The sequence below is a fragment of the Cebus imitator genome, unplaced genomic scaffold (assembly GCF_001604975.1).
Source record: "Cebus imitator isolate Cc_AM_T3 unplaced genomic scaffold, Cebus_imitator-1.0 Scaffold149, whole genome shotgun sequence".
Classification (NCBI taxonomy): domain Eukaryota; kingdom Metazoa; phylum Chordata; class Mammalia; order Primates; family Cebidae; genus Cebus; species Cebus imitator.
This window is the reverse complement of record NW_016107464.1, coordinates 2,226,504-2,248,662: the sequence shown is the minus strand read 5'-3', so window position 1 is coordinate 2,248,662 and position 22,159 is coordinate 2,226,504. Positions and strand designations below refer to the sequence as shown.

The 22,159-nt window shown below is 47.6% G+C and overlaps 2 protein-coding genes across 2 annotated transcripts; both read right to left on the bottom strand.

Annotated features, from left to right (window-relative positions):
• Positions 1-3,396: 3,396 nt before the first annotated feature.
• SPAAR (small regulatory polypeptide of amino acid response) lies at positions 3,397-5,538 on the bottom strand. The gene is made up of 2 exons (XM_037743626.1): positions 5,373-5,538; positions 3,397-4,824 (listed from the first exon to the last, which is right to left on the bottom strand). Exon 2 carries the CDS (start codon positions 4,576-4,578, stop codon positions 4,306-4,308), a length of 273 nt encoding a protein of 90 aa, XP_037599554.1. The 5' UTR covers positions 4,579-4,824; positions 5,373-5,538; the 3' UTR covers positions 3,397-4,305.
• A 2,251-nt stretch (positions 5,539-7,789) lies between these two features.
• On the bottom strand, positions 7,790-9,562 carry HRCT1 (histidine rich carboxyl terminus 1). Its single transcript, XM_017543147.2, has one exon. It carries the CDS (start codon positions 8,616-8,618, stop codon positions 8,277-8,279), a length of 342 nt encoding a protein of 113 aa, XP_017398636.1. The 5' UTR covers positions 8,619-9,562; the 3' UTR covers positions 7,790-8,276.
• Positions 9,563-22,159: the final 12,597 nt, after the last annotated feature.

Genomic DNA, 22,159 nt, shown 5'->3' with positions numbered 1-22,159 from the left:
CATACAACTCACACACAGCATACAAAACGCATACTATACACATACAGCTTACACACACAGCACAGCATACACACACACCACAGCATACAAAAACACATACACACTCGCTACACACATATAGCTTACACACACACTACACATACCACATACACATCATACTCAAACACACCACACAAATACAACAAACACATCTTACACATATATACCATATGCACATTAATAGCACATATACACACCACATACACAAAAACACACCACAACATCCACTCACACCACACACACTCACTACACACATACAATTTATGCACACACCACACACACACCACATGCACATCTGGTGTGAGTGTGTGTGTGGGGCTGCTCACTTCCCTCCACTCAGAGCATCCTCGCCAACATTGCCATCACCCACCATGCTGCAAAGCGCAGGACCTCATCTCGGCTCCTCTGTCCAGCCCCCTGTGCTCTCCTCCAGCGGACCAGCCCTCTCGGGACCCCCTCCCCCTCCCACTTCCACAGGGTTGCAAGATCAAATGCAAGGTGCCCAGTTAAACTTGAATTTCAGATAGACAAAGAATTTTTAGTGTAAGCATGTCCCAAATGTTGTATGGGACATATTCATACTAACACGTATTTGTTGCCTGTCCAAAGTTCTAATTTAACTGGATGTCTTGTCTTTTTATTTGTCAAACCTGGCAACCCCATTTCCCCAGTTCTCTGCTCCCCATGCTCCCCACCTTCCTGTCCCTTCTCCAGTTGCTTCTCCTCGGCCCTTCTCTTCGTCAGCCCATTCCGGGGTACTGGACTTGACAACCCTCTTTTTTTCAAACTTCCTGCTCTCCTGGGACAGCTTCTCGGATCCACCTCCACGTGGGCCTGGCCCCACCAGCGTCCTTGGAGGACTTTCCCGCCAGCTCCTGAGCCACCCTCCCTGCAGTGACAGCATGTTGCCACGGCTACATGTGTCTCTGGAGGCTGGGCCTGCCAGCCTGCCTCAAGCCTGCCTCTCTACTCCCTGCATTGGAAACATGCTGGACCAGATGCGGCCAGAAGCGTTTCCCCAGGAGCTGGCTGTTGTCCAGCCTCATTTCCTTGTGCCTGGCCAAGCTGAGCCACTGACCGCCTTCCCCTACATGCACTCGGAACCCCCATTCATGCTGCTCCCCCTGCCCACAGTACCTCCCCCAAATTCTGCTTTCTGAAGTCCCCTCTCTTCTCCAAGTTCAACTCATGAGGCCTCCTCCTCCCAGCTCCACTCCCTTCCGCGAGCACCTAGAGTGTGTTATCTGCAGCCTTATCTAGGAGTTCACGAGGTCCAAATGTCCAGTTGACCCCCTCATTCCCTGGCAGGGCTGGATACACAGTCAGTGCCCAGTATTTACTGAATAAGTGAATGAATGCATGGGTAAGTGAGGTGGCATCTATTCCAGGAGTAGATGGATGGGTGAATGCATGGGTGGATGGATAGGTGGGCAGATGGGCAAATGAACAAACCAAGAGTGTGCTGGGCTCGGCAGACAACCTGTCTCCTGCAGAGGGAGGCCGGCTCCGCCCCCACGCCCTCTCCACCAGCACTTTGTTTTCACAGCCCTGTGATTCCAGCCTGCAGACCCTCCCGGACTGACCTGGTGAGCACTGTGACCACACAGTACAAGAGCAGAGTGCTGGGCCTGGCTCCTGCTGAAGGGTGCCGGAGCTGGAGCAGAGCTGAATCTGGCCGAGGCCCACTCTTCTCCCCTCCCAGATCCTGCTCAGCCATCTCTCCCCACATGGGTCTCCTGTGCCCAGGTTTTTCTTTGTGTCTAGACATACGAACCCACCTCTGACCGGTCTAGGCTATTCCGAGAAGAGGACCCTACTGAGTTCCCGTGGAGATGTGCTGCCAGGTCCCCTTTCAAGGAAGGACTTCAGCCAAATGCAATGGCTTACAACTGTAATCCCAACATTTTGGGAGGCCAAGGTGGGAGGATCACTTGAGGCCGGAAGAGTTCGAGACCAGGTTTGGCAACATAGTGAAATCATGTCTCTAGAAGGAAAGCGTTTTTTTTTTTTTTTCATTAGCTAGCATGGTGGCATGCACCTATAGTCCCAGCTACTCATGAGGCTGAGGCGGGAGAATCGACTGAGCCCTGGAATTCAAGGCTGTAGTGAGCTATGATCACACCTGCACTCCGGCCTGGGTGGCAGAGTGAGATCCCATCTCCTAATATTAAATTAAATTAAAATAATAAAATAGGAAGGACGTCGAGGCCTGCAGAGCTGCCCTGGCTAGTGTTAGACCCTGGGGGAGGGGAGGGACTCAGAAACGGAGCAAAGGTGTAGGGATACTAAGGGCCTGTATCAAGGTTTGACTTTTTCCTCTACCCAATCCTGCTCCTTCCTTCTTCCCTGCTGACAAATGCTGAGCGGATGATAAAATACATTGTTTGCTAAGAAGAACCATGGCAAGGAAAACCTACCTGCTCCCCCACGGAGTGAAAAAACTGCTTGGGGTATTCTGAAGTAGCACAACAGTGTATGTATACCACACACCTGTTAAAACAACTCTCTAAGCACGGACTGTGTGACCCTGCCCCGTGGCTCCCTCGTGGAGAATGCTTCCTAGTTTGTCTGCGATCGGTGGTAAGCAGGCACCAGCGGCCCGCCTAGTATATCTTGGTTCTATGAGAAACCACAGGACACCTGCTGTTAATAATAATCACCTGTTCAGAGAGACGTGGGTCAGAGGCTGCTTGAGGCCCTTAGTCCGGAATGCTGTCAGCCCCTGAGGATCTTGGCTTGGAAGGCTGGGGAAAAGGTTTTTGGCGTCTGGATAGTCCCTTTCACTTTGCTGTTCTATCTGGGTATCTACTTCTTAATTCCTTTAGCGCCGCCTGGATGGGGGTCTCTACAGCCGGGCTGGACTCGATACTTCCCCTTGCAGGAGATGATCCCTGACAAATACCTTGCACCCAAGCTTTGCCTCAGTGTTGGCTTTTAGAGAATACAGCCCGCAAAAGTTCTCTTCCCTCTGTCTCCAGGGCCTCCCCACATGCCGGGTCCCTTCCCTGTGCATCTGTGAAGGCCCTGTATGGGGGACTGGCCTTCGAAGTGTCCAGGACTTGGTCCCAGGAGCTCTGGGGCCTGAGTTGAGCCCCGCCCACCATGCTCTTCCCCATCCCTCAGGCGCCCTCCCCGTATACCTCTCCATCTCAAAGCCACTCTCTGAGGTCCCTTACCGTGGCAGCCACATGGCAAGGGCAGGCTGTCTGGACCCCCTTAGAGGCCAGAGCGCCCCTAAAGCTCAATCCTGCCCCCCTCAACAGACAGGTCCTGGGAGAGCCGTCTACTCAGGGCTAGATACAGACGTAAGAGCCAGGAGGCTCCCGATTTTGTACCTTTCAAACCAAACTCCTTAAATACAGCACGGCATTTATTCCATGGCCACGGGAGAATGTGTTTTCTATTAACAACAACTGAATATGTCTTTATTTGTGATGAAAACAAGAGCTTTGTTACATGCTCTGAATGTAACATAACATTTTAACTTGCCTGGAATTATCTTTCAGTTCCTGGTTTTTCTGCCACTCCCGGGTAACGCAAGTCACATTCTCTAAGAATAGAAGTGACCTGTTAGAATATAGCAATACAAAACACATTAAAAATATGTTTAAAAATCAGATGTCTGGCTTTCCTTTCAATAAAGCATTGTGCTTTCTGTGGCTCTTATTTTCTCTCCAAATCAGATTTGGAAAGGCCCGTAAAAGGATATACATTTTCAGTTCTAAAGTAAATCATTTGTTCCCAGGAAGCAGCTCTTCAGAATTTTAGGGCTGATTTCAGGCAAATGGCAGGGAGCAGACCTGGAGGCTGGGTTCTGTGCAATGTGCAAAAGGAATCAATTAGGAGAGCAAGTAAGAAGCGGTTTCCAAAAATGTCCACTTGAGGGTGCTGTGTCCTCAGGTGGCAATAGACCAGCGTCGCAGGCACACCGCCTACAATAAATTCCAGTGGTATTTCAGTTCCTGGTGTAGCTCAGCAGACTCGGCGGCCTTGCAGTCCAGCGCTGTGTCTGTTCGCTCACTCCTCAGACCCCTCCTAAGCCCCATCCTGTGGGTTGACTCCAGCTAGGCTCAGGGGTTCCAATACCAAGGATCCCCCAGGCTGGAGGGCACAGAAGGCTGGGGTGGGAGAGGAGATGGGGAGCTCAAGGTTACAGGAGGGGAAGGAATGGGAGGCAGCCCTGGGAGGGGTGGAAGGCCAGGGAAGGCTTGCTGAGGGGCGGGTGAGTCTGACCCATCAGTATAGCAAATCCTAGGGACTCAGGCCTCACATGAAGGTCCAGAAGTCCCGGGCACTAGGCCCTGGCTGGGCATGGCAACCAGGCCCCGTGAAGAGAGAAGCCTCCCAGTGAAACGTGGCCACCGTGAAGCTGCTCCCAGGGGCCCCCTGTAGATCCTGGGCCCTCGAGTCACAGCTGAAGCAGCAGAGGACACAGGTGATGGTCACAGTCACCATAAACAGTACCGCCACCACCCCAATCACTGCCGTTTCCATGGCCCGCTGAGCAACCTTAGGTCCTCTCGAAGCCTTCGCTCCCATTCAGAACAGGAGGCTCTTGGTGATGGCAGGGCCCGGGTGTTCTCCCTCTGTCTCCTAAGAAGATGCTGCTCTGAGTCCCTGGGTCGCTCCTGCTCCAGGCCATCAGGCACTGCCAAGTGATCCCACTGCTCGAATCTCAGATAATCTCTATTTTCTATGCCTCAGGCCAGGCCTCCAAGAGCTGTGGTCAGCTCCATATCAGCTTCTAGAAGAAGCACTGCCCTGGAAGACGTGAGAACAGACTCCCTAGACACAGAGGAGGTGGAGAGGAGGGGTCAGAAGAAGCTGCACAGAGGCAGCCTAGCCAGCCCTGGCCCTCCGGTGACGCCTACGGATTTCAAGAGCAAGTTACACTGAGGCCAAAGACAAAATACTCCCCCTACTGTGGATGCAAGAGGAGCCTGGCTCCTCCCCAGAAGGGACCTTGGGCCATTGCTTCAATAGGCCTATCTGCTGCTTCCCCAGCCCCTGGCCCTGTGCTGGGGGCAGGGACACAAGGAGGGAGGAAGGCATGCGCCAGCTCTGGGCAAGGCAGGGGGCACTCGGGTCACCCCAGGCGCCAGGGCCTTCAGCGGGGGCTGGAGGAGGGGGCAGGTTGCCTTTTCTGCCTGGCGCTGGGAGCATGCAGTTTAAATAGAGTATCACGTGATTTCCCGGGAATCCCAGGCCTGTCCATGACTGTGGGGCTCCTTACCTGGAGGTCCCGGAAGAAGCCTTCTTGGGTGCTGGCCTTGCCTGCCCTCTTTGCTGCCCACTCAGCCCACTGCTTACACTCTTGTACCATGAAGACTTACCCTGGGCTCCCCGAGGGCCAGCCCTCGCTGTACCTAGTACTTCAGCCCTCTGGCCTGGTGGCCGCCCCAGGGACCATGGCACTCCTCCCTGGGTGCCACAGCCTCCACGTTGTCCTGCTTGGAACTTGGCTCGGAGATGTCTGAGCAGCTGAGAGCACTTCCTGAATTCCTTCCTCCAATTGTGAGAAGGGCCCAGGACCCACTCAGCAGCCGTCCAACCCCAGTTATCCCACCCCCCGCCGTGCACGCCCCAAGCCATTTCCACCCTGCTCCCTGTCAGGAGGTCAGGGGAATAAGCTAGGCCCAGGTGACTGAGTTAGTCTGCCACGTCAGAGCCCCTTCACACCCAACACCTCTGGAGACCATCACCACGTCCAGAAAGGACACTGGGGTATTAGCCCCACTTTGTCCATATTCTGGGAAACAGAGTAGTGAGAACAGTAACTCCAGGCATGGGACCTCACCAGACATGACCTCATAACCTTCCCAGCAACCCTGTGTAGCGATATAGCCTCCATGTTGTAGACAAAGATCCTCCAGTTATAGAGGTTAAATGACCTCCCTGTAGCCCATATTTAATTAGCCATGTTACCTGGAGTGCCAGTAGCTAAGGAGGGACCAGCCTCCCTCCACTCCTAGCTCAGTGCCCTTTCCAGGTACCATGGGACCACAGGTCATCTGATTCTGCAGTTTTACTGATCTGGGTGCAGAGTCCCAGAAAGGGCAGAGGGCCAGCCCAAGGTCACGAAGTCTGGATCCTTTTCAGTGTCTCCAAGGCCCAAGGGAACTTTCTTTAGTACCAGCATTAGGAAACCGGCACTTTGCACAGAATGGGAGAGCAACTTTTCAGAGCAAACCATGGCCTGTCATATTCTCAATCTGTCCCTTTTCTGAGATGATGGGACCATCTGGGCCCTGAGCTCCTCCTCCACATGGAGCAGGCTGTGGGCCGTGACAGGAAGCAGGTTCCTTGGATTATTTTTATTAACTGGGATGACCAGAAGCAGAGGGAAGGAGTTGATGGGATGATCCAGGGGCCTGTGGTTTCAGGTTGAGTTACCAACATCATCTCCTTAACTGGGGTGATAGAGGGCACTAGGGGACTGTGTGTCAAGCTTTAACGTTTGTTCCTGTGACTTCTCATCAGCTGTTCTTGGCGGGTACACACAGCTGTAGGCCGCCTGCAGAGTGCCTGAGTGGTTCCGCATTTTTAAACTGAAATAAAGGCTGATCGCTCAGCAGGTTCTCTCCTGCCCTGCATAGGCTTCCTTTCCTGTTTCTGAGCTTTAGGGGAACCTCTTCCCCTTCTTTGATTCATCTGTGAAATCAGCATGGAGATGCTTGGAAAAGGGGCAGGGCTGGAGGGAACAGAAGGAAGAGTTGTGGCAGGAATCCAGGCGGGGGATGGAGAGGTCCTGGGTTACAGGGGGTGGATTTGAAGGACACTGCAGAGAAAATCAACACCGCATGACCGCCTAGGGTCCACTTTCCCAACCCGGAAACCTAGGGCGGGAGAAATCAGTCTGAATGCCTCCCCCTCCCTCCCTCCTCCTCCAACCCTCACAGAGAATCCACTGGGAAATAGAAAGGAAAGAGGACATTCTGTTCTGGTGAGTCACCAGGCCCCTGACTCTCTGGCTTGCTCTCCAGCCACTCCCCACCACCCCGCCTGGCCCCACTTCCCACCTCAGCTCACAGGCACAGGCTGATGGTCTCAGGGCCAGACTTCCTTCCTCACTGTGGATACCACCAGCTTTCATAGAGCATATTCCAACGAGCCTCCAGGCTTCAGCAAGGGGCATCTCTGTTACCCACCCCATTGTAGAGAAGAGGAAACTGAGACCCCAGCATTCTCCCAAGGCCATCCAACACCCTGCACCCCAGCACCTAAAGAACTCCACTTGCTCCCTCCCAGCCCTCCCACCATGCACAGGCACTAGCTGGGGCAGCATGGCTGGAGATGCAAGGTCTGGAGAAGAAACCTTGACCCAGTTACCAAGGAAAGTGAATTCAAGACAGCCTGTGGGTGGGGCTTCCTCTAGTTCCAGAGCTCGGTCCGCCCTGGATGTGGGCTGAAAAGAGTACAGGGGCAGAGCCCTGGGGATCCAGCCTCGCAGCGGCTCCAACCTTCCTGTCCCCAAGGCCCTGGACTGTCCCACAGAAGGCCAAAGCCCTGCTGGTGCACACAGGACGTTCTGTGGGCAGGGCTTTAGGCAAACTCCGAATCCTCCCTCAGAGCTCAGACAGAGCCCACCCAATTCTTCCCACTCCACAACCAGCCCCTAAGACCCAGACAGAAGCCGCGTGCTCCAGACACACACTTCCCATCAGAGAGGGAGGTCCCAGGGCAATGAGGACGCAGGCCTGGCAGCTCCCTCCCTCCCGCCAGCTATGCTGCAATCAAGAGCCTCTTCACAAAAGCTTCTTAGTGGTTTTTATTTTCCTGGACTAAAGCAACGATGAATTGACTGTGCAGCCTCGTACTGCCTTCTCCAAACCAAAAGGACATTCCCAGGGCCTCTCCCAGTGCCCCGCCAGCCAGAGGCCTGCAGTGGTCTGATGAGGAGGTCAAGATGGGCACTTCACATCCACTTGTGTCCTGGCTTTGCCAAGACACCCTTGTCACTTCTGGGGCTCACTGGGAGTCACAGTCACAAAAGAGGCACTCTTGCTCTCCACTCCCCAAACCCTTCAGTGTAGCAGGCCCCAGTGTTCCTCCATTCTCTGCTGCCATAGTACTGTGGGGCATAGCATGCAAATGCAGCCCACGCAGGCCCCGGGCCATCGTTCCCCTCCTTCACTCCAGAGACGCATCCTTCCCCATGGAAACATGGGGTCCACTTGTCCTGGGAACGGATGGCAGGCAGGGACAGCTGCTATCCACAGGAACCCACGGCAGCAGCCTCAGCGAGCGTGGCGGGGGTGTTGGTGGTGGTGGTGATGGAGGTGGTGAGGGGTGTGGCGGGGGTGGTGGTGGTGGTGGTAGTGGAAGCCCACATTCGACACGTGAGACACATGGCCAGGATGATGGTGATGGTGATGGCCCAGGTGGCCCCGGCGCCGGAAAAGCCAAGGCTGGGCCCAGCGGACTCGGTTTCCCCTTGCAGCTGGACGGTTCCTCTCCACGTCACAGTCTTGCCGTCCGTGGAAAAGGCAGGTGGCCAGAAGCAGCAGCAGCAGGAGGACTGCCACAGCAGCACCTGTGATCCATCCCGTGAGGGTCGTGCTCCCCAGGAGGTCCAGCATCTGGGAGCCAGACAGCCCCTACCCAGCGCTTCTCACTCCTTTCTCCCCTTCAGCAGCCTCCGCTCAGCCCTCTCTGTCACTAAACTTTGTTGTCTCCGTTGCGGGCTGGAGAGCAGCCAGGGAATGTGGGCGAAGTCTGTTTGGACTGCAACTGCTATCCAAGGGTGGGGCCAGGCCGCTGTGAACTCTGGGGAGGCCTGGCAGGGAGGCTGGGTGGAGACACAGGATGTGTCAGGCTGGATCTGGTTGAGGGAGGAGCCCTGAGTCTAGAGGAAAGAAACCGCCTGGCTCAGCAACTTTTCCTCTCTGGGCTTCCGTCTCCTCTTGTAGAGACTGAGGAACAGAGATGAAGCACACGGGCTTTGGTGCCACACAACTCACTAGCTCCGAGACTGTGCACAGGTTACTTGACCTCTCCATCCTGTTTCCTCTTCTGTAAAACGGCTGGTAACAGTTCCTTCCCCATAGGGTGTGCTGAGGACTAAAGGAGATGAGATGTATAAACAGCAACATCAGCTCCCGTCACGCGTTTGCCATTGATACCATTGCAGTGGACTCCAGGACTTGGGAGACATTGTCATCTGAGGGTCTGGGGTTCCTCGTCCTGTGGCCTGTAGAGCTCTCCGGGGCTGAGTCAGGCTCTGTCAAATGAACCAGCCCGAGCTCAGTGAGCTTGAGAAGCTCAGGGAGGCGCCGCAGGCAGATTTCACCATCCAGGGAGGTCCTCCATCCGGCCTGTCCTGGGAAGCAGGAGGGTCAGGGTGTCATCGTAAGGTGGCTGGGAGGCAGGATGGAGGCCACTGAGCTCAGAGAGGGCAGGCACAGGCCCGGCCTCCTGGTTCCCAGTTCAACAGTCTCAACTGGCCATAATGGCGTGCTCCTTGCTCTGTCACACCTTCCCTGCACAGCGGTGGTGAATGCCATTCCTACCTAGTGGAGCATTTACAGAGCAGCAGGATCTGAGCAGTCATTGACTCTCCCTCCAAGCCCACCCCCTTGGCTTGAATCCGTTCTGTTCCTCCTGGAAGTCACCATCCCATCCTGCTCTCGGGCCTCAGCGACAGGTGCTCACGCTCTCCCTGGGCAACGCTTTCTGCTATCGGCATGCTGGGCTGTTCTCCAAGCTCTTCCTCACACGCAGTGGGGCTCCCAAAGCCCCAGTTCTGTGTCTAGCTCTGCAGGATCCCTCCAGGCTGAGTCCTCAGCCCCTCCCCCAAGACTCCTGGGGGTCTGTGCTCATCTCCCCGCCACCTGCCATCTGGAGGAATGTCTGCCGACACCGCAAGGCTGGTTCTCTGAGCTCTGGCAGCACCTCCACCGTGACATTGGGCAAACCCCTTCCCCTGACCCAGCCTGTCTCCTCTGCAGAGTTCCCAGGGCAAGAGGTGACCTCCAGGGACCCTTCCCCCTCTGACCTCAATCTGAGCTGAGCTCTCTCAGGGAGGCCTCAAACTCTTAATGAAAATCCTCACCAGATGAAAAGGCTAAACATTCCCTTCAAACAAATTGGGCTCAGGGGGCAACAGGTCTAATGAATCCTGGCACTTCTTTGGCCCTTGGGGGAGCCACTTGAACTTTTAATGATGCTGAAGTAAGAACTCTTCCTGCAGACTCCTGGGGCCCCGGGAGCCCCGCTGCCTTCCCTAGGGAAGTTAAGGAGGGAAGTCTGCTGTGAGGAGGAGGAGGAAGTCAAACAGGATTTTCATCCTCAGAACTTCTCCAGGAAGACTCCCACCCCCGACCAGCCACTGTTGGGGCAGGGCCAGGCCTTACAACCATGAACTTGAAGAACTTCAGTCAGCTCAAAGGGCCCCTTGGAATCACCCAGACCCAGCCCTCACTGACAGATGGAGAAACTGAGGCCAGAGAAGGGAAAGACTCGCTTAAGTTCCCCCAGCCTTGTGAGCTAATCTATACAGCAGGTACTCAACAGAGCACCGTCCCTGCAGTGAGGGGCTGTCTGGAGTGAGAGCCTGAGATCAGCTAGGCCTTCCACAGAGATAGTGGGAAGATGAAGTGGACATGTGAATGAGCCTGGAGGGGGCAGGGGTTCAGGGCTTCCTCACACATACGGATATACACAACATCTGTTTCCTTAGGTGCAGCCTCACTTCCCATCTGGATAGTAGATCCCAAGGTGAACATTTGATTAGATGCTTTGGGCACCAGAAGGGCAGTGAAGGACAGGCTTTGAGACCACAGTCCTCTGCAACTTAACCCATTTATGCCTAAGTTTGCATTTATTTATTTATTTTTGCAATCAGACCTTGCCAATGACCTGGATCAGTAGGATATAAATAACTCCCACATAATTAGCGTTCCAGTAATGGAACACTAGGCATAAATATTAAGAAGTAACACAGCCAGGTGCAGCAGCCTGTAATCACAGCATTTTGGGAGGCTGAGGGGGGTGGATCATTGGAGCCCAGAAGTTCAAGGCCAGCCTGGGCAACATGGAAAAATCCTGTCTCTACAAAAATTATAAAAGATTAGCTAAGCATGGTGGCATGTGTCTGTAATCCCAGATATTCAGGAAGCTGAGGTGGGAGGATTGCTTGAGCCGAGGAAGTTGAGCTGCAGTGAGCTGAGATCGCACCACTGTGCTCCAGCCTGGGCAACAGAGCAAGATCTTGTCTTGAAAAGAAGAATAAGAAGGAGGAGGAGGAGGAAGAAGAAGAAAAAGGAGGAGAAGAAGAAACAGACAGAGACCTTCTTGGAGGCTTGACTGTACATAAGGGTTTGCCAGACTTATAACTTTAAGGACACTGTGGCTGTGTTTCAGGATCCCTGCCTCAGAAAAGCTTGTCATTGTATTTCGCCCCTAGGATTGGGAACTTCCCACCAAAGGAACTCCCATTCTGGACCACATAGCTGATTGGTAAGCCTTTTGAAACTCATATTATTTAGCACAGACTCATGCACAGGCTTGTAAATCAACATTGCTCTGTGGGAAAACTCACACACTAATAATTGTGTGTGCACATGCTCATGTAAATATGCACAGGTGAATGCACGTTCCAAACAACTCACAAACTGGTGCTTGTAGTAACTGCAGGTGGTTCTTGAAGTCCAGCCATAGCAACCACATTGTTTTCACTAATTGGTGGCACCACCTAGTGGTGACACTGTAAATAAATCAGTTTTGTATTCTGACCTGTGAAAAGTTACAGCATCTGATGGTTGTTTGTAGACCATAATTTGGACCCATGCATTTAAATCATCCCCATTCCAAATTCCCATTGAAATAGACAAAGAAATAAAATAGGGAAAATCCTATTCCACACTGGAAATCAGTAAAAAAAATCACATTACTGGCTCATAAACTTCAAGGAATTTCTACAAGGTACAGCACAAAGGGAACCAGGATGATGGATGTATTGACTAAAGAAAGGCATTCCTGGGAAACAATAGAGAATAAGCCAGGAGAGTCTCCCTAAAGCCCCACAGTAGACAGCCAGGACTAGGAGCAAGGCTGAGATGGGCGTAAGCAGGAGACAAATTGAGCAGCCTTGGGAATTTGTGAGTGCCTGCTCACAGAGAAGGTGGCCAAGGCTCAGCTCATCTTTTGGTTTGCACAGAAAAGCAAGAACATTGGCCAGCAGGTTTCCAACCAGGTGCTCATGCCAGTTAGGGAAGGGGACATTCTTCTGGCCAACCTTGGACTGCCTCAACAAAGTTGCCCAGCAGAACAGCAAACTGCTCTCCTCTTCTCAGAAGCTCTCCCTGCCCTAGTCGTGGTGGATTGGATCTCCCAATCCAGAAAGCTAAACTATAAATATTCCATTTTGCTTATTTTCCCATTGCCAGAACCAACATGTTTGAAGATGATCTACACATCTTTTATAGGACCCATTTCAAACCTCAGTCCCAAATAAATGTAGATCTAGGTCCCTTCACAAAGTGAGCAATTAGATAAAAATTTCTAGACATATGAAAAAAGATATAAGTTATTATATCTTTATTACTAGGGTTATTCAAATCTAAGAAGAAAAACAGTAAAATTCCCTAATTTACATTGTAAATACAATTCCAAAAGTCAATCTATATATGAATATGGAAAATATGCAAAACCAGGAAATTTTTTTCCAATTAAAAACCAAATCCGGAAAGATTGCTTTGAGAACCTTCTCTATAACTCAGAAATAAATAAATAAATAGATTAAAAGGGAGAGAGAGAAAGAAAAGAAAGATGCAGAAATCAAATATACCTATATAATAGGCATTCCAGAAATAGAGAATAGAGTCCATGGAGAAACAATCATTAAAGAAAATTTCCTGACTTGAAAAATTAAGTTTTTAGATCAAAAAGTACACTTAGTACTCAGAAAACATCTATCTATCTATCTATCTATCTGGAGACAGGGTCTCATTCTGTCACCCAGGCTGGAGTGCAGTGGCACCATCACAGGTGGCTCACTGCAGCCTTGACCTCCTGAGCTCAAGTGATCCTCCCGCCCCAGCTTCTCAAGTAGCTAGGACTACAGACAGATCCCACCGTGCTGGCTAATTTTTTAAAAATTTTTTTGTAGAGACTGGTTTTTGCCATGTTGTCCAGGCTGGTCTTGAACTCCTAGGTTCAAGCAGTCCTCCCAACTTGGCCTCCCAAAGTGCTGTGATTATAGGTGTGAGCCACCATGCCCCGCTTAGGCAAACTATTTAGAGAGGCCAGAGCATCTAGCTATATCCAGGAGAAATTTTAACATTAAAACAAGAAAAACCAAATGATACACCATCATAGAAAACAGTTTGAATTTTCATATAAAACTAAACACACTCTATCATACAATCCAGCAATCACACTCCTTGGAATTTACCCAAATTAGCTGAAAACTTGTTTCCACACAAAAATCTGCATGTGGGTGTTTACAGCAACTTTATTCATAATTGACAAAACTTGGAAGCAACTGAGAGGTCCTTCAGCAGGTGAATGGGTAGGTAAACTGTGGTATACCAGACAATGCTACGTTATTTAGCACTAAAAAGAAATGAACTCTCAAGCCAGGAGAAAACATGGAGGAAACTTAAATGCATATTGCTAAGTGAAAGAAGCCAATCTCAAAAGGCTACATATGCACAATTGTGACTATTTAACATTCTGGAAAAGGCAAAACTATGGAGATAGTAGAAAGTTCAGTGGTTGCCAGGGGCTGGAAGGAGGCAGGAGGTAGAGTGCAGGGAATTTTTTAGGGCAGTGAAACCACTCTATAAAACACTATGGTGATGGATATGTGTCATTTCAAAATTTGTCAAAATCCATAGAATGTACAACGCCAACAATGAACCCTAATGTGAACAATGGCCTTTGGGAGATGAGGTGTTGATGCAGAGTGGGTTATAACAAATGTACCTCTGTGTTGTGGAACACTGATAATAGCGGAGGGGGATTCACATGGGAAATCTCTGTAACCGCCACTCAAATTTTTTGTGAACCTAAAACTGCTCTAAAAATAAAGTCTACCTCTTTTTAAAAAAGAAAAGGGGTAAATAAAATAATCCTACAAACCACAACAGGAACTGTTTGAAGATATCTTCTTTATTTTTTTAATTCACACAACTTACTTTATAAAAGTAGCATATCTCTGATACCAAACCTAACAACTATAGCACAAAAACACTACAAATCTCAGAATTCTATCAAATTAATGTTCTATCCCTAACAAAACATTGGGAGACGAATACTCCACAAAATAAATTTATTCTAGGAACGTGAAGGTGGTTTCATATTTTAAAAATATGTTGTCTTGGGCTGGGCTCAGTGGCTCATGCCTGTAATCCCAGCATTTTGGGACCAAGGCGGGTGGATCACTTGAGGTCAGGAGTTCAAGACCAGCCTGTCCAACCTAGTGAGGCCAACCCCATCTCTACTAAAAATACAAAAATTAGGCAGGCATGGTGGCTCGCACCTGTAATCCCAGCTACTCAGGAAGATGAGGCACAAGAATTGCTTGAACTCAGGAAGCAGAGGTTGCCATGAGCTGAGATTACACCACTGCACTCCAGCCTGGGTGAAAGAGTGAGACTGTCTCAAAAAAAGCAAAACAAAAACAAATTGAAGGTTTGTGGCAACCCACTTCGAGCAAGTCTGTAGACACTATTTTCCAACAGCATGTGCTCACTTCACGTCCCTGTGTCACACGTTTTAATAATTCTCATAATATTTCAAATGTTTTCATTCCTAACATATCTGTTATGGTGATCTGTCATCAGTAATCTTTGATGTTACTATTGTAATTGTTTTGGGGCATCATGAACTGCGTCCCTATCATATTATTCAGTAAATGTGTGTGTTCTGGCCGCTTCACTGACTAGCCCTTCCTCCATCTCTTTTCCTCTCCTAGGGTTTTCCTATTCCCTAAGACACAACAATATGAAAATAAAGCCAATTAATAACCCTATAATGGCCTCTAAATGCTCAATGAAAGGAAGAGTCATGTCTCTCACTTTAAATCAAAAGCTAGAAATTATTAACCTTAGTGAGGAAAGCACGTTGAATGCCAAGACAGACTGAAAGTAAAGCCTCTCGCACCCAACAGTTAGCCAACATGTGAATGCAAAGGAAAAGTTCCTGAAGGAAATTAAAAGTCCTACTCCAGTGCACACATGAATGATAAGAAAGCAAAACAGTCTTATTGCCGAGACGGAGACAGTTTGAGTGGTCTGGATAAACGATGAACCAGCCACAACATTCTCTTAAACAAAAGCCTAATCCAGAGCAAGACCCTAACTCTCATTAATTCTGTGGAGGCTAACAGAGGTGAGGAGGCTGCAGATGAAAAGTTGGATGCTAGCAGAGGCTTAAGGAAAGAAGCTATCTTCATAACGTAGAAGTACAAGGCGAGGCAGCACTTGCACTTTCGTGATGTTGAAGCTACAGCAAGTTATCTAGAAGGTCTATCAAAAATACTTAAGGTGGCTACACTAAATAACTGATTTTTAATGAAGATGAAGCAGTCTTCTGTTGGAAGAAGATGCCCTGTAGGACTTTCATAGCTTAATAGCTAGAGAGAAGTCAATGTCTGGCTTCAGAGCTTCAAAGGACAGGCTGACTCTCTTGTTAGGGGCTAATGCAGCTGATAACTTAAGGTTGAAGCCAATGCTCATTTACTGTTCCAAAAGTCCTAATATTTTCCAAATATAACTGCTCATTGACAATGCACGTGGTCATTCAGGAACTCTGATGGAGATGTGTAAGGAGATGAATGTTGTTTCCATGCCTGCTAACACAACTTCCATTCTGCAGCCCATGGATCAAGGAGTAATTTCAATTTTCAAGTCATCTTATTTAAGAAATGCATTCTGTAAGGCTACAGCTGCCATACCTAGTGATTCCTTTGATGGATCTGGGCAAAGTAAATTGAAAACCTTCTGGAAAGGATTCACCACTCTAGATATCATTCAGAATATTCAGGATTCATGGGAGGAGGTCAAAATATCAATATCAACAGGATTTGGAAGAAGTAGGGTCCAACCTTATGGATGACTTTGAGGAGTCTGAGACTTCAGTGGAGGAAGCAACTGTACATTTGACAGAAATAGCAAGACTAGAATTAGAAGTGGAGTCTGAAGATGTGACTGAACTACCGCAATCTCATGATCAAACTTGAGCAGATGAGGAGTTGCTTCTTATGGATGAGCAAAGACCGTGGCTTCTTGAGATGGAATCTACTCCTGGCAAAGATGTTGTGCACAGTGTTGAAATGACAACAAATGATGTAGAATATTCTACAATATTAGTTGATAAAGCAGCACCAGAGTCTGAGAGGACCGACTTCAATTTTGAAAGAAGTTCTACTGTGGGTAAAATGCAATCAAACAGCATCGCATGCTACAGAGAAATCTTTTGTGAAAGGGAGACTCAATCGGCGAAGCAAAATGTATTAATATCTTATTTTAATAAATTGCCACAGCCACCCCAACCTTCAGCAACCATCACCTTGATCAGTCAGCAGCCATCTACATCAAAGCAAAGTCCTTTACCAGTGAAGAGATTACAGGCCACTGAAGCCTCAGGTGATTATTAGCATTTTTTAGCAACAAGATATGTATATATATTTTTTGAGACAGTCTCGCTTTGTCACCCAGGCTGGAGTGCAGTGGCGCAGTCTCAGCTCACTGTAACCTCTGCCTCCTGGGTTCAAATGAGTCTTCTGCCTCAGCCTCCAGAGTAGCTGGGACTACAGGTGTGTGCTACCACACCCGGCTAATTTTTTTTGTTTGTTTTTTGTATTTTTAGTAGCGACGGTCACTCCTGACCTCGTGATCCACCCGCCTCAGCCTCCCAAAGTGCTGGGATTACAAATGTGAGCCACTGTTCCCGGCCAATAATGTATTTTTTAATTAAGATATGTACCTTTTTTAGACATAATGCTATTTATTCCACACGTAATAGACTATAGGAACATTTTTTATGCACTGGGAAACACAAAAATTGATGTGACTCACTTTATTGCAGTGATTTGGAACTGAGCCTGCAGTGTCTCCAACGTATGCAGATGACGAGCAAGACAAAAAAGTATACTATTAGGAAGATACTCTCCTAACATTATTAAAATGAAACTTATTTCAAATCAGTAGTCAGCATCATGATTAATGGTGAAAAATAAACAGGCTTATAATCCCAGCACTTTGGGATTCCCATTAAAACCAGGAACAAGCTAGAATGCTTACTTCCACCATTTTTAGTTAGCTTAATACAATAACAACATACAATAAAAGGCAGAAATATTGGAGATGATGTGATTGCATATCTAGAAAACTTGAAAGCATATACTGGAGCACTATTAACACTAATAAGAGTTAATTTAAAAGTACAGATTTTTAAATAAAATTTAATTTAAATTTTAGCCAGGTGCAGTGGCTCATGCCCATAATCCCAGCATTTTGGGGGGCCAAGGTGAGCAGATCACTTGACACCAGGAATTCAAGACCAGCTTAGCCAACATGATGAAACCTCATCTCTAAATGATAGTAATAATAAATTTTAATTTTAAAATTTTAAAATAAAAATAGAAAATCAGTGATTTTCCTACATAACAGTAATTAATAGCTAAAACAGAAAGAAGGCATTATTGAAATTTAAAACAAAAAATATAAAACTTCTAAGAATAAACTTAACAAGAGATGTGGAAGACCCACATGAACAAAAGAAAAAGCAACTCTTCACCAAGAGCTGTGAAAGAAGACCTGAATAACCGACGCGCCACACCATGTGTCTGAAAGGGAGGAGCCCAGGTTACAGCCCAGGCTATACGTCAGTGGATAATGATCCTGTGAGACTTGCAAACAACCTGCCAGAAGCATCTGTGAGGTGAATTATTATGTGCAATAGAGATAATATTTTTGAAAAGTATTAATATACTTTTTTTTGAGACAGGATCTTGCTCTGTCACCAGGCTAGAGTGCAGTGGCACAATCACAGCTCACTGCAGCCTCGACCTCCCAAGCCCAAGCAATCCTCCCGCCTCAGCCTCCCAAGTAACTGGGACTCCTCATGCACCACTGTGTCTGGCTATTTTTTTTTTTTTTTATTCTTTTTAGAGACGTGGTCTTGCTCTGTTGCCTAGGATGATAATTTGCTTTTTAAAGTTACTTTTCCAAATATGTAAGTTTCTTTGTAGTTGTTCCAGGGCATCTGCTTGGAGAGAGAGATGAATTACTACAAAAAGAATGCAAGGAAGGAGTTTAATATACATACAGTCTTTGACATTCAAAATAGGCCTTTGCCCTGCAAGTCAAAGCTCCCAGTTTCCTGAGAGCATTTTCACATTCTTTTTTCTCTCCCTTTCACCATATTGAATCAAGAACCAAACAAGCACCCAGCCCATGCAGATCTCCCTCATAATGTAGAAGGCTCCCCAATTCCACATGTGACAGCCACATGTAGCTGAAGTTTGAAATTTGAGGTAGATGGAGGCCATGATATCCAGGCCTGGGAGAAGCCCGGTTCCTTCTGGCCCCAAGAGATGATGGGAAGGAGAGAGAAGAGAGGCATAAAGTACAAAATGTGTGTGGCAGCTGCTGGAGAGCTTAAAAAATAAATGGAGAGACTACAGGAAGATAGGGCTAGAGGTGAATAAACTGAGGCACTGATGTTATTTGGATGGGGAGTATGGTCTACAAAACCTAGGTATCCATGAAAATGTGACCTCATCTGTACATGTAGGGTGATTAGTGCTAGCAATGTTTGTGTTACACATATAAACATGCACAGACAAAAGTCTGAAGAGCTATGTGATACAATCTTAATAGGGCTTCTCTCTGAGCAGTGATACCCAGCGGATGGTACCCAATGAAAACTAGTCATTTCTCTGATCTAATCTCAGGAGCTGGAGCTATGGGAGTTGGGAGTGTGTGTGGGTGTCCCGTGCAACTCAGGTTGAAAGATTTGGAGTTCCCAAATCTCAGCAAATCCCAGAAAGCCTTGGTGGAGGAACAGGTGTGAGGACTCAGAGAGGAGAAGAGGATCACTGTCAGCTTGTGAAAGGATCAGAAATCCATTCCTAGAGAATATTTGAAAATGCATGGGGGCGCCTGGTGTTATCAGGATGCCTGGGTAAGCATTTAGTGTGCAGGATCCAAGCACGGAAATATCCTGCAATGAGTGTGATGGTCCCACAGGAAGAAGACTTGTCCTGTCCAAAACATTACCGGTGATTGGTTTTTAGTTGGCATTTGTGCATTTCTGAAACTTGCAACAATAAACATTTTACTTGTATAATAATGAAAGCAACAAAGCAAAAAGTTACAGCACCTTTAGAAAAATATTCAGAAAGCATGCCCACCAAGTAAAACAGGTCTGCATCCCAGCTAGGTTGGTCCACCCCATTCACCAATGAAGAGAGCAGCTAGACCCCAGAATCATACACTTCATTGGTGTCACTTTAAAGATGCCAACAAGTGGAAGAGGTGTCCTAGAATTGCTGTCCGTGGGGATGCGTGGGAGCTGATGAATCCAAGGGGACGCTTTATCCTGCCTTCCCTGGACAGCATGCCCAGGTGCTTTGAGACATGCATATGCAGTAAACAGAGTGGACTCTCTTGAGCCTAAGTTTGCCCTAGTGCACAACAAGGGAAGAACTGGAGACAGATTGAATCTGTGTAGTCTAAGGTTCATTGTTCTCTGGATTTTCAAGTCTTTGTAATATTCTGAAACCATTATCTAAAGATAATTGTGACACTTAGAATTATATTCATTTATGTAACTAACATATGTTGAACTAGACTCTGTGCCTGGTACTGAGGCTGGGTAGAAAAAAGACAGTCCATGCCTTCCAAGAGCTTTTTACCTAGGACAGGAGATAGAAATATAAATTACTACAACACACTGCATAAATTCTGGGACCTATGTGTTCACAAGGAAAGCACAAAAGGAGTCATTCATAAGCAATAAACCCCTTTCCTTTTCCTCCCAACTATTTTAATAATTGCTAGAATAATTACACTTTACAAATGTATCTCATTTAAATCTCACAACAAACCCATTGTCCTTACATTACATATGAGGCTCAGAGAGTGAAAGCACTCATTCTTGCTGGGCACAGTAGCTCACACCTGCAATCCCAGCGTTTTGAGAGGCCGAGGTGGGTGGATCACCTGAGGTCAGGAGTTCGAGACCAGCCTGGCCAATATGGTAAAACCCCGTCTCTACTAAAAATACAAAAAATAGCTCGGCATGGTGTCGAGCACCTATAATCCCAAGTACTTGGGAGGCTGAGGCAGGAGAATTGCTTGAACCAGGGAGGTGGAGATTGCATTGAGCCAAGACTGGGCCACTGCACTCCAGCCTGGGAGATACAATGAGACTCTGTCTCCAAAAATGAACTAATAAATAAAGCCCCCACCCTGGGTCATGCAGTAGTAAATGACAGAGCCAGAATCAAGCACAGACAAGCCTGACCCCAAAGCCTACCTTCTAATCCATCACAATACTGTGCTAGGCTGAGAGATGTAACTGAACATGATGCTTCATTCAGAAAGTTTGCTCTCTGATGGGAAAGAGAACTTGTGTCTCTGAGAATCCACAGGAGAGAAAAATCAGGAAACAGGCATAAAAGGATAACAAAGAGGAAAAGGAGAGAAGCTTTCAAGTTCTTTTGCCCTGAAATTTGAAAAAAAACCTCCTGATTAGGCTTTTGTAGAACGATGTCCAAAGACATAATAATTTCCTGAGTGGGTTTTCAACCTATCCTACACATACATAAAAAGAAACACTTCTAAAAAGTAGACAATAATCAAAAAATGTCATAGATAGATGGTTGGATAGACAAATTGATATCTGAAAAATGTAGCAAGTAGTTAACAATTGCAGACACTAGTGTTAAGTATATGGCTTAACACTAGTACATATATATATTCAATTGTACAGTTCTTTCAACCTTTCTGTTTGAAATATGTTTGAACCTTTCTCTATGTTTGAAATATGAAGAAAACACCCAAAAAATATTGGGAGAAAAAAGTAGGCAATAGTTGTGCGAGAAAGTAAGTGAACAGAGCTTTCTAGTGCTGTCCAATATGGTACCCACTAGTCACATGGCTATTGGGCACTTGAAATGTGGCTAGTCTGAGTTAAGATTTCTGTTTCTTTTCTTTTCTTTTTGAGATGGAGTCTCGCTGTGTCACCCAGGCTGGAGTGTGGCATGATCTCAGCTCACTTCAACCTTTGCCTCCCGGGTTCAAGTGATTCTCCTACCTCAGCCTCCTGAGTAGCTGGGATTGCAGGTGTGCGCCACCACGCCTGGCTAAATTTTTTATTTTTAGCAGACACAGGGTTACACCAGGTTAGTCAGGCTGGTCTCAAACTCATGACCTTGTGATCCGCCTACTTCAGCCTCCCAAAGTGCTGGGATTACAGGCGTGAGCCACCGCGCCTGACCTACACTCCATTTCAAAGACTTAGTACACAAAAGAATGTAAAATATGTCATTAGCAACTTTTAAATCTTGTCTACAGGTTGAAATAGTCATATTTTTTATACACCGAGCAAAATAAAATGTTACTGAAATTAATTTCACCCGTTTCATTTTACTTTTCTAATGTGGCTGCTAGAAAATTTTAAATTCTCTTGCTTGTATTGTATTTCTATTGAACAGTGGCACACCTCACACCTAGATGAATCAAACGTTGCCACTGATCTCAGAGAGCTGAAGGTCTAGATCCTGTGGACGAAACAAGCCTAAGAATCATCAGATGATTTCAGCCCACTGTAATCTCAGTGACTTCCTTGCTCATGGATGTCCACTAGGTGTGTTTGATGAGGCTTGGGGCATAACTATCTCCCTAAAGAATATCTGGAAATATGTGGGAGCATTTGGCGGTATCAGGATGATTGGGCAAGCATCTAGTGTGCAGGATCCATGCATGGCAAATATCCTGCAATGAGCGTGATGGTCCCATAGGAGGAACACTTGTCTTGTCCAAAACATCAGTAGTGCATCTGCTGAGAAACCCAAAAGTAGAGGAAAGGTAACACTTTCCTCTGGTAGAAGACTCTGAGGTCAATTTATTCTCCATCCCACGCTGAGGCAATATCACTATTTCTTTTT

Bases quoted from the DNA above. Each gene is read 5' to 3' on its own strand.
- HRCT1 (XM_017543147.2), bottom strand. From the start codon at position 8,618: ATGCTGGACCTCCTGGGGAGCACGACCCTCACGGGATGGATCACAGGT.
- SPAAR (XM_037743626.1), bottom strand. From the start codon at position 4,578: ATGGGAGCGAAGGCTTCGAGAGGACCTAAGGTTGCTCAGCGGGCCATG.